At 42.4% G+C, this 13227-nt stretch overlaps 1 protein-coding gene across 2 annotated transcripts; it reads right to left on the bottom strand.

Annotated features, from left to right (window-relative positions):
- Window positions 1-552: 552 nt before the first annotated feature.
- synpo (synaptopodin) lies at window positions 553-12988 on the bottom strand. Of its 2 annotated transcripts, XM_028588944.1 has the most exons (3): window positions 12121-12988; window positions 5662-7724; window positions 553-3710 (listed from the first exon to the last, which is right to left on the bottom strand). In XM_028588944.1, the coding sequence occupies exons 1-3, from the start codon at window positions 12287-12289 to the stop codon at window positions 2496-2498; spliced, it is 3447 nt and encodes a 1148-aa protein (XP_028444745.1). In that variant the 5' UTR covers window positions 12290-12988; the 3' UTR covers window positions 553-2495. The 2 variants fall into 2 exon arrangements, 1 of the variants encoding a protein (XP_028444745.1); XR_003693506.1 differs by lacking the exons at window positions 553-3710; window positions 12121-12988 and adding an exon at window positions 10181-11587 and having other exon boundaries at window positions 7638-7724.
- Between the last annotated feature and the right edge of the window lie 239 nt (window positions 12989-13227).

Below are 13227 nucleotides of genomic sequence, written 5' to 3'. Positions count from 1 at the left end.
GTTTATACTTATATTGTTTATATTATTTTTATCCTTCTTATATTTAGAGTATGTGTGACATGCACCAACAACACCATGACAAATTCCTATGTGTAAAAAACGTACTAGGCAATAAAACCCTTTCTGATTCTGATTAGAAATTGGCAATTCATAACATCTGAATCAAATAATTAAACATAAAAATATACAAACTCAACTATCAAACAGTTTTAATGGAGGGGCTGTGCATTAAGGAGTTATGTAAGGACCAGATGAAATATGAATACTTGTTCAGGTGGTACTGTACAGGATTACTGCAGTCCTAAATTTGTCACATATTTTTACCTTATTTACTACAAGTACAATAAGGGTAAATGACTTAAATAAGCAAAAGACTAATTTAACAGTATTCATGTGTGGAGAAATGTGTTGTATATGAATTAATTCCATGAATTACCCAATTAGTTTCATTTGGTACTGTATATTAAAAAAATACTAGTACAGCTTTCATTATTTTCAATTGTACCAGTATTTTAAGTATATTAATAATAACACAAGAGACAAACATACATATACATTATTTGAATTGGTGTGTCATCACTCTTTATTTAGCATTCATTTTCATACATCATACAGTTATGAATTGAGAGAAAAATTAGCTGTTTTGAAAATAAAATGCCGGCATGCAATCACAGAACCCACCCCAGAAAAATCCTGCATGCAAAACTCAAAAAATGCAATGATTACGTTCTGTGTTTGAGGATTTCAGCTGTGTTTGGTTTGTCCAGAGGAGACGCAGGTTGAAACCAATCCATGACAGTAATAGACTTAATCCTGTTGAAGGAGCCAGGTCACCATGTAGCAGGTGTCCCTGTCACTCAAAAGACACACAGAAGTAAATATTGAGAAATGTGCTGATGCTTTTGGCATGGATGTCAAGGAGTGAAGGAATAACCTGTTGTGTGTGTGCTGGTACAGGACTGGGCAAAATGAGAATGGTGTAAACAGAAAGCCAGATGTGGTTTGAAGGTTTACAGCTAATTGCCACCATCAAGGTATTGAATTGTGCAAGAATGGTCTCATTGTTAACAGTAGGATCATTATTTGCTGGTTTTATTTTGAATGACAAATCAAGTTTTAAACAATGCCAATTTAGCCAATGAAATGGAATGAACAGAAGTGCAAATCAATTATAAAAAGAAACTTCAGAAGTTAAAGAGAATGTACATTAGCGATATGTATTTAAAATACAATCCATTCCTCTTATCCTTTTCTCAAAAACACAGATTAATACTTCACAACATACATTCATCTAACCTTTTTTCAACAACGTTTTGTTGTACCTTCTCTTACAGTACATACGCATTTGCTCCTAAACCTCATCCAAATAGGCAATTTGTACAATAAGTACAGGCACAAAATATGTTAATGTGTTCCTCATGAAAGACATTACAGGTGGTCAGCAAAAGCGACAACACTTAAATTTAGGCATACAAACATTAACCACCAATATGAATACTACAATCAATATGCCATTTCATTTGCACATTGACGGCTAATATTTGTTCTTTGAATTGTTCATCAATATTTAAACTTCAGCAAAAAAAAACTTGGAATCTTTCTTTCTCCTGAATCATGGAAACAGTGTTTGAACAGGTGCGTCAATGCCCCATCGAACCTCCACACACAACTCTTCATCTCTTCATCTCATTCTCTGTCAATCTGTCTGTAAAGATTACATTCGTTTTAGCAAATGCAGTACATAAAGCAACATATAACATACATAACATAAGCTGTGTTAAATTGAATATTGCACTGCGATAATTATGCATATGATTGATTTCCCATTGATTAAAATGGATAACAAACTGTGGTGAATACTGTGACCATGTATAATAACGTGAATAGCATGTGCCCCATCTACCACTGTTTTTTTTGTCATGGGTTAAATAACTCATTTTACCCAGTATAATCTACATCAATATTCCTTAACCAAATTACTGTATAGTCCAATGAGCTATATATATTTATACATTATTCATTCCATATGTCCCTTCTATACCTTAACATTTTTAAGTCTCTTCCCATTTGGACTTGCGTCAGACCAGCAAACATAATGATGATTCATTAATAACATTAAAAACAGATTTACTTAAACACTATTTAACCGGAACAGTGGCTGTCAATGTATGTATGTTGTAAAGGTGTAGAACGTGTAATATCTTTGGTTACTGTATTTTGAGTCTTTATGGTATGTAAGAAGCGTACAAGCCACAGCAACTGCGTTATGTAAAAAGCTTGTTCTTGTCAGTCCATGCTATGAATGTGAGTCATACAAAATACTAATACTACCTTGATACAATGTTTACCATTGTCCAGGATCGGTATTCAAAGTTACAGAAGGGTATCTTCTATTAGTCTGATGAAATGCCATCACAAACTCCTTTACTGGTTGATCAAATGCCCCAAAAGTCTATGAAACTGATGTCATGCTTGAATGCCTTTCAGAAACACCCTCACAGGTCAGTGGAGACGGTGGTTCTCTTCACCCTCAGGCTACCGCCCCAGCCGCGGGGACAGGTGTTGTAGGAGTGCAGGCCAGGCGATCGGAGGCCTGAGTCTTCAGACTCAACAGAGGCATCAGAGTCAGTCAGGGAGCGAGTGTTGTAGAGCCTCACAGGGGAGCAGATCCTCTGTGTTGGGGTTGGAGGAGGGCTGGTGAAGGTAGGGGACTGAGCCCCAAATGCCCGTGACTGGAAAGGGCTGATGGGTGGTTTGTGACAGTCGTAGCCATGGTGGGAATTCCCCAGAGGGGAGATGGGGAGGCTGTGACCGCTCAGTGCTCCAGGGGAAGGGCTGTTTTTACGTTTGGCTGCATTGATGATGTTCTTGGCCAGGAGGCGATGGTTGGCTCTAGAGTCTGGGTTATTAACAATGGGGGACATGCAGCGACTGTCTTTGGGTGGGGGAACAGGAGAAGTGGCAGAAGATGTGTACAGAGGTTTAGTGGCGGGGAAGGATAAACTGGTCTGAGAGAGTGCGGGAGACTGGGAACGTGAGCCCCAAGGAGGAGAGACAGGAGATGTGGCTGTAGATGTTTGGGTTGGTCTGGAAGTAGGAACAAAGGGAATTTTGGAAGACTGGGTATTTGGGCTCACAATAGGGGACTGGCATCTTGATCCCCAAGGAGGAGAGGGGGATGTGGCTGTAGATGTTTGGGGGGGTCTGGACATGGACATTGAGGTGACAGTGGAAAATTGGGTATGCTGGCTGACCATTGGGGACTGGCATCTTGAACCCCAAGGAGGAGAAAGAGGGGAAGTAGTCGTAAACGTTTGTGATGGTTTGGAACCAGGAATGGAGGAGATGCTGGAGGAATGGGTATTCTGGCTCACCATTGGGGACTGACATCTTGAACCCCAAGGAAGAGAGCGTGAAGAGGTGGCTGCAGATGTTTGAGAGGATCTGGATGCTGCAGTGGAGGTAACCGGGGAAAATTGGATATTCTGACTGACCATTGGGGATTGGCATCTTGCGCCCCTGGGAGAGGATATAGGGGAAGTAACTGAGCGGCTAGAGATGGTGGTGGAGGGCCGATTAGTTTGGAGGCTGGGAGTCCAGGTCCCAGTGGCGGGGCCCTCTGGGCTGCTGAAACGTCTGGTGAGTCTGGGCGTCCTGGTTGGCGTGGGAGTCTCGCTGGGGGTTTCAACTGGGGAGGATTCCTTTGGTGTCTATTGGACCATGACAAATAATAGATCTTTTAGATTCTTGGAAACATACATTTAAAAAAACACAAAACACAAGATAAGAGACATTTTTGTATAATGCTTGTACAACTTTGGTATAAATAAATGTCCTCATTAAGTAAATTCAAAGATTTTGATTTGACCATGACAAGATGTTTTGTTTTGCATTAACTCACAAAAGACCACTTTTATAGTAAAAAAAAAATCTCTATTCAATAAGACATATTTAAATTATACTAAATAAATCTGTTTTGGTAAAATAGTATTCATGTGTTCAATGTGAGCCCCAGTGGCATTCAGGTCATCTCTGTGTGCTCCCTTCTTCTTCATTAAGCCTGGCTGCCAGCACCCATAGGCCCAGTCTTTAGTGTCTCTCTCACGTTACTGTCATCTGGCCTTCCTGAGGTGGTTAACCTTTACAGGGATATGAAGTTACCCAACTGCAGCACGAGCAGCATTTCATCTTGTGATCATACCCTACTAATTAACACCACTCGTGATAATAATATGAAGACTGTCTTTAGTGTTAGACTGAACTGCTGTGCTCAGTATCATGAGAAGTTATGGTCTTTTGAGGTTTAATGTTAATGGTCACATTTCAACATTTCAGGGACTCTGTGAAAGAAACAAGGCCCAGGTCAAAGGTCATTCCATTTGTCTGAATGTCTGAGCCCCTCAAGACCAACAAGACCAAGGGTCAGGCCTTTCTTATTAAGGTCTAAGATATCTTGCAATGCCAAGCTGAAATAATCATTTTCATTTTAAGGTCACATACTGTGTTCCAAAATAGATCTGTCTCTTGTGGCAAATTATCGGTGTACTCAACGGAGGCATAACGTTTATTGTGTTCCAAGTGTTTGCAGTGATTGCAGGAAAGGCAGGAAAGTGAAATCGCGAACAGAAATGTGAAATTAATGGTTGAAAGAAGCCAGTGAAGTCAGGAAATGAGAAAAAAGGAGAAAGAGGTCAAAGCAGTGTGTTAGCATAAAGTTTTAATCAGAGAAGGAGAGACTCACGCTAACACAAAAAAATCAATCATAACAGACAGGATAACAGCAGAAGAGAGCAGTGAATCAAAGTTTAGGAAATGAAACAAACATAAACCCTGTAGTCTAAAACAACTGTGATTGATGACGTCCTTTAAATAAATACTCTTTTAAGTCACAAAAACAATATATATGTAGGTCCATGATGCAAATTAGTATGCAGCCTGCAGATTTGAAACATTAAAGAATCCAAGTACACACCATATATTTAGGTAGAAAAAGCTGAAAAGCAGAGTAAATTACCCTGAAGACATAAAGACATAAAAGGAGTTCTCTTTAATGTCAGTGAGCGGCATTAAATTGCAAATCACAGATCATAAAGCAGATGCCAGACCATCTGTTAAAGTGCTTTGTTGAGCAGCAGCATCACCCTGGTGCCCACAGAGTTGAGAGACAAAGTGGAAAAAGTGTGAGGTTATTTCTCATCATATTTCAAAACGTATTGAAAATTAGAGTATTTTAGAACTGACGTGCTTAACGGCTTTGCACGTTATCTGATTACATCAAGGCACATTTTTATTTAAACTGAGGGTAAATACTGTTCTTTATGTGTTTGTTACTGTGGAAAAAATACAGTTAGAGATTCACTTAACAATTAGGATGTATTTACTTAGATAAGGTCTGGCCCTAACTGCAATTATTATTGTGTTCTTAAACATTACATCAATTGCTTTCTGATACGTGAGGGTTAAAACGGATTCCACACGTTAAAAAATTCCACTCTGTTATATACCTACAATACAAGAGATAGTACTAGAAGAAGGCACGAGTTGAACAGAAAAGTTCAACAAACTGCTAATTTTAGCCATACTAAAATACGTTTCAGTTTTCCAACCATCCCTCTGATGTAAACACATTTTCTAAAAACGGTACAGAGAGGGTTTCCACACCTGTGGGGCAATCCCTGCCTTCTTGGCAGAAAATGTGGGCTTTGGCGCCTGGACCCCTGACCGAGGAGAGGACACTCGCTCTGGAGAAAAGGCAGGAGAGCTGATCCTTGGCTGCCCATAGGCTGGATTTGGTGGATATTCTGCTTCTCTTGTGGGGCTGAGAGGCAGCTGTGGAGACATGCACTGGGTACTGTAGTGAGAAGGAGTGTTATTAGGTAAGGAAGACTGTCTAGAGAAAGACTGGGTAGATATCAGGCTCTTGGACTGTGGTGCTCTTCTGGGTAGGGCACTGATGGGGTCCTTGACTGGGTTAAGGATGAAGAGGGAAGAGGAAAGCTGGTAGGGCTGGTGCCTTGACAGGTCCATCTCTATCTTGGAGCAGCCATTTTCTAAAGGAGGCGGCTCTGGAATTGGCTCTGGTGCTGGAGCTTTTCCCCTTGGTTTTTGCTTGACTGCTTGTTGGGCCTTTAGGGTTTGTGAAAGCTGAGCACTCATGTCAGAGTTTTTAGCAATGGCCTTGACTCTGCCGGGCATGTTTGACGGAAACACCCAAGATGGTGGCAGAGACATGGTGGGAGAAGGAGACCTAATTTGTGCTGCATTTTGCTTCTCAACAACGTATTTTTCCATCCTGGACTGACGCTTGGCAAACAGCTCAGCCCCCTTTCCTGATACATTGGTGAGGGTCTGCTCTGGCCTGTGCTCTGCCCTCGGACGAGTCCTGGAGGTCTTGAGGCAAGAAGCCCACTCTGGAGCTTTTGTCTCCTCTACCCTGTCCTCTTCTTTGGCGAGGAAGTTGGAGGCCTCTGCACCCAGCGCCAGCAACTCCTCCTCGGATGCTGGCTCAGGCACAGATCTACATCCTTGCTTCTTCCTTTCATCCACCCCCTGCACCAGAGAGAGCAGCTCAGGGTTCGGAGCCACCACTGTCTTCTCTTTGAATGTGAACATTGCTTTCCTACTTCCCCTTCTAGCAGCACCCTCCTCAAGTATTCCCGTTTTGATCGGTGCTATCGGCTTCCTCTCTCCAGCAGGCTGAGGAACGAAGGTGGAGGGCTTTGGGGCTGTGGGAGGGCCATAATGGGGCATGGGTGGGTACTGAGATACAGAAGACACAGGGAACTGAGATGGTGGAGGTGAGGAAGGAGACATGACAGGAGACATAGGAGGTGGACTGGAGTAGTAGGCCTCCGGGGGTTGGCTTGTAAAGGCCGGTAGAGGAGGTGTGGGATATGACGGAGGCGGAGGTGGAGGTGAGAACGCCAAAGGTTGAGGAGCAGTGAAAGCAGGGAGAGGAGGAGTGTTGTAAGAAGGAGGAGGGGGAATGTCCATGACCGGGCTGACTGCCTCTGGAGACTGCACCGTCAGCGGCGAGAAAAAGGGCCTGGCAGTTCGATTGATGATGGTGCTTGTCTGCTTGGCTGTGGTAACAGACACCCTCTCAGGTCCAGAGGTACTGTGGCAGCCATTATGAAGCTTTCCAGTGGGAAGTGGCCCTGTGTGGCCCCCATTTATCTCTGCTTCACCTTCAGCATGCCCCATCAGAACTGGATTAGTATAATGACTTCCAGGGGGAATTTCATCCTTGACTTTGTCCTCCTCATGGATTTTATCTCTTGCATTATCCTCTTCCTCCTGCTCTTCCTTGACAGGGAGGAAATGCCTCTCTTGGATAACATTGTCCTCCATGTCGTCTTCCTTGTAGAAATCCTTACCTGGTTCCTCCATGATACCACCCACTGAATGTACTCTCCCAGGTGGTGACAAGACTGGCTTGCTATTCTTAAAGTTCAGGTCTCTATCCTTTTCCTCAGTGCTCCTCTCTGCCCATGTTAGTTTGTTAAATGAGGGGTTTGTTTTCACATTCTCAGCTCTGCTCTCCCCTGACTCCTCTCCACAGCTTTCGAGTGTGAAGGCGCTGACCCTTTGCTTGCGCCGGTTAAAGAGCTGCACGCCTCTGGAGGTGGAGTTGGAAGGGACGGTGAGCTGTGCAGCGATGATCTGACTCCTGACACGAGCCTCCTTTAGCTCCTTGTCTGATAAACTGGCGCTCCTGGTCAGATCTGGAGTGAAAGAGACAAGGAGAGAAAGTGGACAGCCTGATCAATGAGAGAAGCAAGAGATTGATTGACTTTTCCCCATTCACAACAGAGATGTTTGATTTATGATAAAAGGGACCATAACTTCGGGAGACTTAGCAATGTGCTGCAACTGCTGTTTAAACAAAGACAACTCCCTCAACATCTTATTAAAGCTGAACCAAACGGCTTTTATAGAGAAAACCAGCGAGGACAAATTTTTAACAAGTCTGGGATTAAATATTCTCTTTAAAAACATTTTGTTTATGCACCATATGGTTTTGATTTTTCTTTGCAGCGCTTTTGATTCCAAATAATCCAGCGAGAAAAATCGGCTTTGTGGACACTTGACTCAGCAGACAATGAACTGACAGACGTAGGCGGAGAAACGTTTTAATAAGCTTGTTGTATAAAGTTAATAAAAAGATGTCGGTCAATGTCTCCTACGGTACCAAAATAAATTGTTATTTGATGTTGCCGTTTTGCTGATTACCTTGAAATGATGTCTATGTTCAAATTGACTGTTTGTTTTCTGAGCTTAAGAGCTCCATTCCAGGCAGCAGAGCTATTTCCTCTGCCATCTGCAGTAGTCCCTCCCTGAGCATTCCTCCACCGCTGAGAAAACTCCCTGCCTGAGCTTCCAACATGCCTTTGGTTTCTCTCTGTACTTAATTTCTGCAATACTGCAGCTTGAACCCTTAATAGACCATTTTTACAATCTACGGCTTCCAAAAATGACATCTTATACAATACTATACAATCAAGTGTTCCCACCTTAAATATAGGGACTACATCATGCCTCAAAGTTTACAAGAGGAAAATCAAAGCTGCATCTTTGCCTTTTTATAAACAGAATAAAAACCGTGAGTTATAAATCTCTGATTGAGATTTTAAAGGAGAATAACTGTTTGTGGTGACACATCTGGTAGGTTATTCATCTACTTTATGCAACTTTGACTGGTGGAATATATTCATATTCAGTCTCTCCTGGAGGTTTGTCAGACAGCTGGCACAGCCATGACTTTTTTTTTAATCATTAATAAGGTGACGGATCCAGACAGCTACATTATTTGATCTAATCATGTGCCAATCACAGTGATTATGAGTAAATCAATCACTTGTAAAGCTTTCCTATAGAGCTCATTCTGCATGCAGTTTTTCCTGGCACAGAGTATAAAGCTAACATGATCTTTTCCCCAGTAAAAAAGGAATAATATGCATCTGTCATTGATTTTACAGACTTTCAGTCTGCCCTCACAAAAATTAAATTAACTCTTTTTTGGTGACCCATGAGGTCCTTTTACATGAACCCATCTAAAGTTCAATAGCATATGTTTATCATCTCATTGTTTTAATATATAAAGAGGGACGATAGGGCCAATTTGGATTATGAACATTTGCAGTGCATTTTAAATGATACCCTTTGATGATGGCGGTGGTTATGGCTGCAGGGGGAATACATCAATGTCAGCATCAACTGTGGTTAATCAATCAACCTGACGCTGACAGAGGAAAGACAGACTGTGACACTATTAGAGGGAGATATATCAACCACCTTACATATTTGTGACAGCAATATAATAAGTATGAAAGCATTATTACACAACCCTTTAAACAAGCAGTCCTCTCACCATATTGACATGAGCATAAATCACCTTCCTTTATAGACTGCTGCAGAGAACCTACCACATGGTATACTTAACTGTATACTCAGCGCCTTTTATCAACATGGGTGGCAGTTCCACCACAGGCCCAAATAACATTTTTATTGGCCATTTCATTATTATAATTCAGACTACCTGTTTATACCAGAGCCGGAGCAGTGAGGCTTAAAATGAAATGCTCCCTCACTGTAAACACCTTCAGTACCTCCAATGGGAGCCAGCCAGACTGGTTATCAAGTAACACGCAGGTGCAAATCCTATCAGTGATTTATAGAAATGACCGAAATAAGTGAAAAAAAAGTGATAGCTTACTCTTTATAGAATGTGGCCTTTGTTTAAGTTGAGTACATTTGTTCAGAAAAAAAGTTGGTCATTATCTGATTAAATGACACCTTGGCATTCCCAGTAGCCTAATATGTAAACTAATGGGGATGTTAATCAACAGCCAATTAACGGAAATACATTTGGGTTGAAGAAATTAATTCATGTTCTTTAAGTTACAGCGCATGTTACAGATCTCATAAGAACATTATGACACAGAACAGTTCAAAAGTTCAGTGACTTCGGTTATATATATATATTTATGAGAAAACAAATCACCTGTTTAAGTTTATAGACGGTAGTCGATGTCTTCAGTTACAAAAAATAAAATAAACCGCTGCTACTAACAAGTCATATATCAGCTATATCTTCACAAAACCGGCAAGCACAGGTTCTCCACTTTCCTCAAAGTTAACTGAACGTTGAATTTATCTTGCTTAGTGCCAGATCCCTTACCTCTTTCGTGTTCAAATTCAGAGCTCCGCTGTTTTGTTGTACTTCCACAAGAGTTTTCAATTTAACTGCGTCTGATCGCTTTCACACCCCCTTTCTGCTGCGAGACACGGGATCGGATTTCTTTTTCTCCGCAGTCCGGCACACAGGCAGGCACACAGGCAGGCAGGCAGGCAGGGAGGGAGGTGGTCTGTAGCTGGAGGCTGTGCTGTCTGTCATTCAGCCTCCAGCTCGGTTTCACTTTTTCAAATGTGCACCTCCACCATCCACAGGGTTCCCCGGTAATTACAAAAACGGAGACATGCCTCTAAGGAAAGAGCTCAGGGCTTCTGTTGCCAAAGTATTGATGTTTTCCTAGTTGCACACACAGACTTCCCTTTTTTTTGACAGTTCTGGAAAGGTGTCCAATCAATGGCAAGTATTGAGCGGCTTATCTCTGTCTAATGTCCTGTGATGGCAAGAAGAAGTGTCTGACCAAAGATACTTCAGTATATGTATGGATTGGACCACTAAGACTCCAGAGATCCAGCTCCTGACCTCTGCTGCCCTCCTTGTCTGTCTGTCTGGATATCACCATGTAAGTGTGTGTTTATTGTGCACTCTCCCCAACCAAGTGTCTGCCCTCTCTGAACCGTCTGGGCCCTAAGCTCCAACCTGCAAGCCCACAATAGGAATTTCCTGTCCTCCAGCGGAGACAAAACTCAGCCCTCGGCAATGATGCAAGAGCCTCCACATCTCATTGTTCACCCCCTCTTTCTTTCCCTACCTCATCCCTCTGCCCTCCATCCCATCCGCTCATCCCTGCGTGGGTGAGAGCGAACGGCAAACTGCCCCCACAGAGGGAGGATTTAAATCAGGGGGCCAACCCTGCATTTGTGTATCAAAGGTCAGATTACCCTGTCGGATGTTATCTTTCTCCGGGCGATGGCTGTGGGGTGAGCAGGATGACAGCACCGGCCCCCGTGGGTGATGTGTGTGAAGCGGTATGGAAAGACAAGGATTAACAGGGGTCCTGGGATTTTACCCGACTGAATGTGACTTAAAACTCTCAGTGGGGGAAATAAAAGACCAAGCTCTGCTGCTCGCAGTGTTACTTTTGTGGAGTTACGAAATGTCTCTGCAGAGGTGCAGTCGACTATTGACTTGTGCTTCTGTGTTGTTTTTGGGTGATCTGTGTTCCATTTGAGGAAACTAATTAGCGAGTAATGAGTGATGGGAACAGTTTTGGAGGTAGAGAGGCTATAGATCTATATCAGGTTATCAGATGGACATGACCTTTTTTGTTATGCTTCCTCACAACACAATGTCTTTTAACTCTCTTTGAATATTATATCTGACAGACCTGTTACAGCCCAGAGGTAATTATCCTTCCAGCTGAGTATTTCTTTCAGTGTTTTTCCATTTTGCCATTTAACAACAAAATGTTGTTAGTGTTATTAAGAAGTTTGAACTCCTCTTTTTCATACTAATTTGGGGGAGAGGGGTTGACAGCTGTGAAAGTAAAAAGAAAAAAAGAAGTTTCCAAACAGCTTTTACCCCAAGTTAGCCCTTTATTGCCAGTGGCTGTGTTGTATATTAAGACTGGCCTTTAGCAGGGATGCATGATTGCATTTCCATTGCTGTTAGGGCAGCCTGTATTTTTACGGCATGGAAACAGATGTTTCAAAGAGAGTTTCGCTGTGTCAAGTTGCACTGAGGAGGCAGGGCTGCCTGTTTTCTCTATTTGCTGTCTACTCACCCTTAGTTATAGGTTTTCTGATATGATGATATACTGCAGTTCAAGCCACACTGTAGCATTAAGGCAGCACTGCAAACAAACCACCGGAAATGTATTTACAACTACATTTCTGTGTAATGAAGTAATATAGTAACAATACACTTTCTTGCTGTTGCCTGGGCTCCCCGAATAAGGACGGCAAAACGCCAGATAAACAAACGCTTACTTGTTTTCCGGCTCATCTGTTCTTTGTTGAATCCTGTTGTCTCCCGTGATGCATTGCACTCTGTCCCAGGAGTGTGCATGTTTTGTGTTGCCTGGAGAGGTTTCCTCAATCCTCCTGGACTCCAGCTCACTCCTCTCCTGATAGACGCATGTCCCTTCTCCATCTCCATCGCCACGGTGAAATGCTTCTGCTGCAGCAAAAAACAAAAGCCCTCGGCAGGGAGCTATGTGAGCGTTTCGTTCCAGTCAGTCGTTCCAGATGGAAGATGAAAGTTTTAGTCCTTGCTGGCAGGAAGTGAATGTGTTTGGAAAAACAAGAAAACACAAAAATGGACAAGGAAAGGAGTAGCTTAGCTTTCCAAGTTGCTGCTTCCGGTTTTAGCTCCCCTTTCAGCAATAATCCTTCCAAATGTTGTCCTGCAGTCAGCTGAAATTTGACGTAAAAAGTGCGCTCTTACTTTGGTGTTCATGAAGTATTATTCTCGATCTAACAGGACCTCCCAGGAGGGTCAGCTCCGATGTGCTTTGGATGAGTTCCCATGGACAACTGCCATGAAAATTGCACAAGTTTGTTGTGGTCTGTTGAAAATCTGGCAAAAAGGGCTGAGAAACAGTCTCTCCAGAATCTCTCCAATACTCCTTTTTTTCTTTCCCAGACGTTGCTCTTCCTCCTCGGCTATTTTAGTCACCAAAACATGCTTTTCGTCTGTGTCCCAATCTCCAGCCTGCAGATTATTTTTCTTTCGGAGAAAAGGATCAGCCCTTTATCTTGGAGATCATAACTCTACAGTGACGTGAATGGGAACTGTGTATATGGCAGCTTCCTGCTGTTAGGTGCATGTGAGGAATAACATTGAACTCTGGAAAGGTCATTCTGTTTTGTATTCAGAGCTCCAATATATTCACTTCAAGTTGCTTTATTCTGGTTTTCTGTGTTATTTCTTACATTAAAGCCAGACACAGCCTCTAAAGGAAGGATACTCAATTTTGTTCTTTTGTTTATTTGCAAAACCACAATTGAGAAGGAAAGTTCTTATTTCTTCTGGTGGTAGTTTTGATCAATACTGAAATGCATCGGCACACTACAACTAAGAATTTATCACGAATA

This window comes from Perca flavescens, chromosome 10 (genome assembly GCF_004354835.1).
Source record: "Perca flavescens isolate YP-PL-M2 chromosome 10, PFLA_1.0, whole genome shotgun sequence".
Classification (NCBI taxonomy): Eukaryota; Metazoa; Chordata; class Actinopteri; order Perciformes; family Percidae; genus Perca; species Perca flavescens.
This window is presented reverse-complemented; position numbering and strand designations above follow the sequence as displayed.

Coding starts and splice junctions, on each gene's coding strand:
- synpo (XM_028588944.1), bottom strand. CDS start 12,289: ATGGAGATGGAGAAGGGACATGCGTCTATCAGGAGAGGAGTGAGCTGG. Junction 7,725..12,120: donor ACAGATGAGCCGGAAAACAA/GTAAGCGTTTGT, acceptor CTTTCACTCCAG/ATCTGACCAGGAGCGCCAGT. Junction 3,711..5,661: donor AGGCAGGGATTGCCCCACAG/GTGTGGAAACCC, acceptor ATGGTCCAATAG/ACACCAAAGGAATCCTCCCC.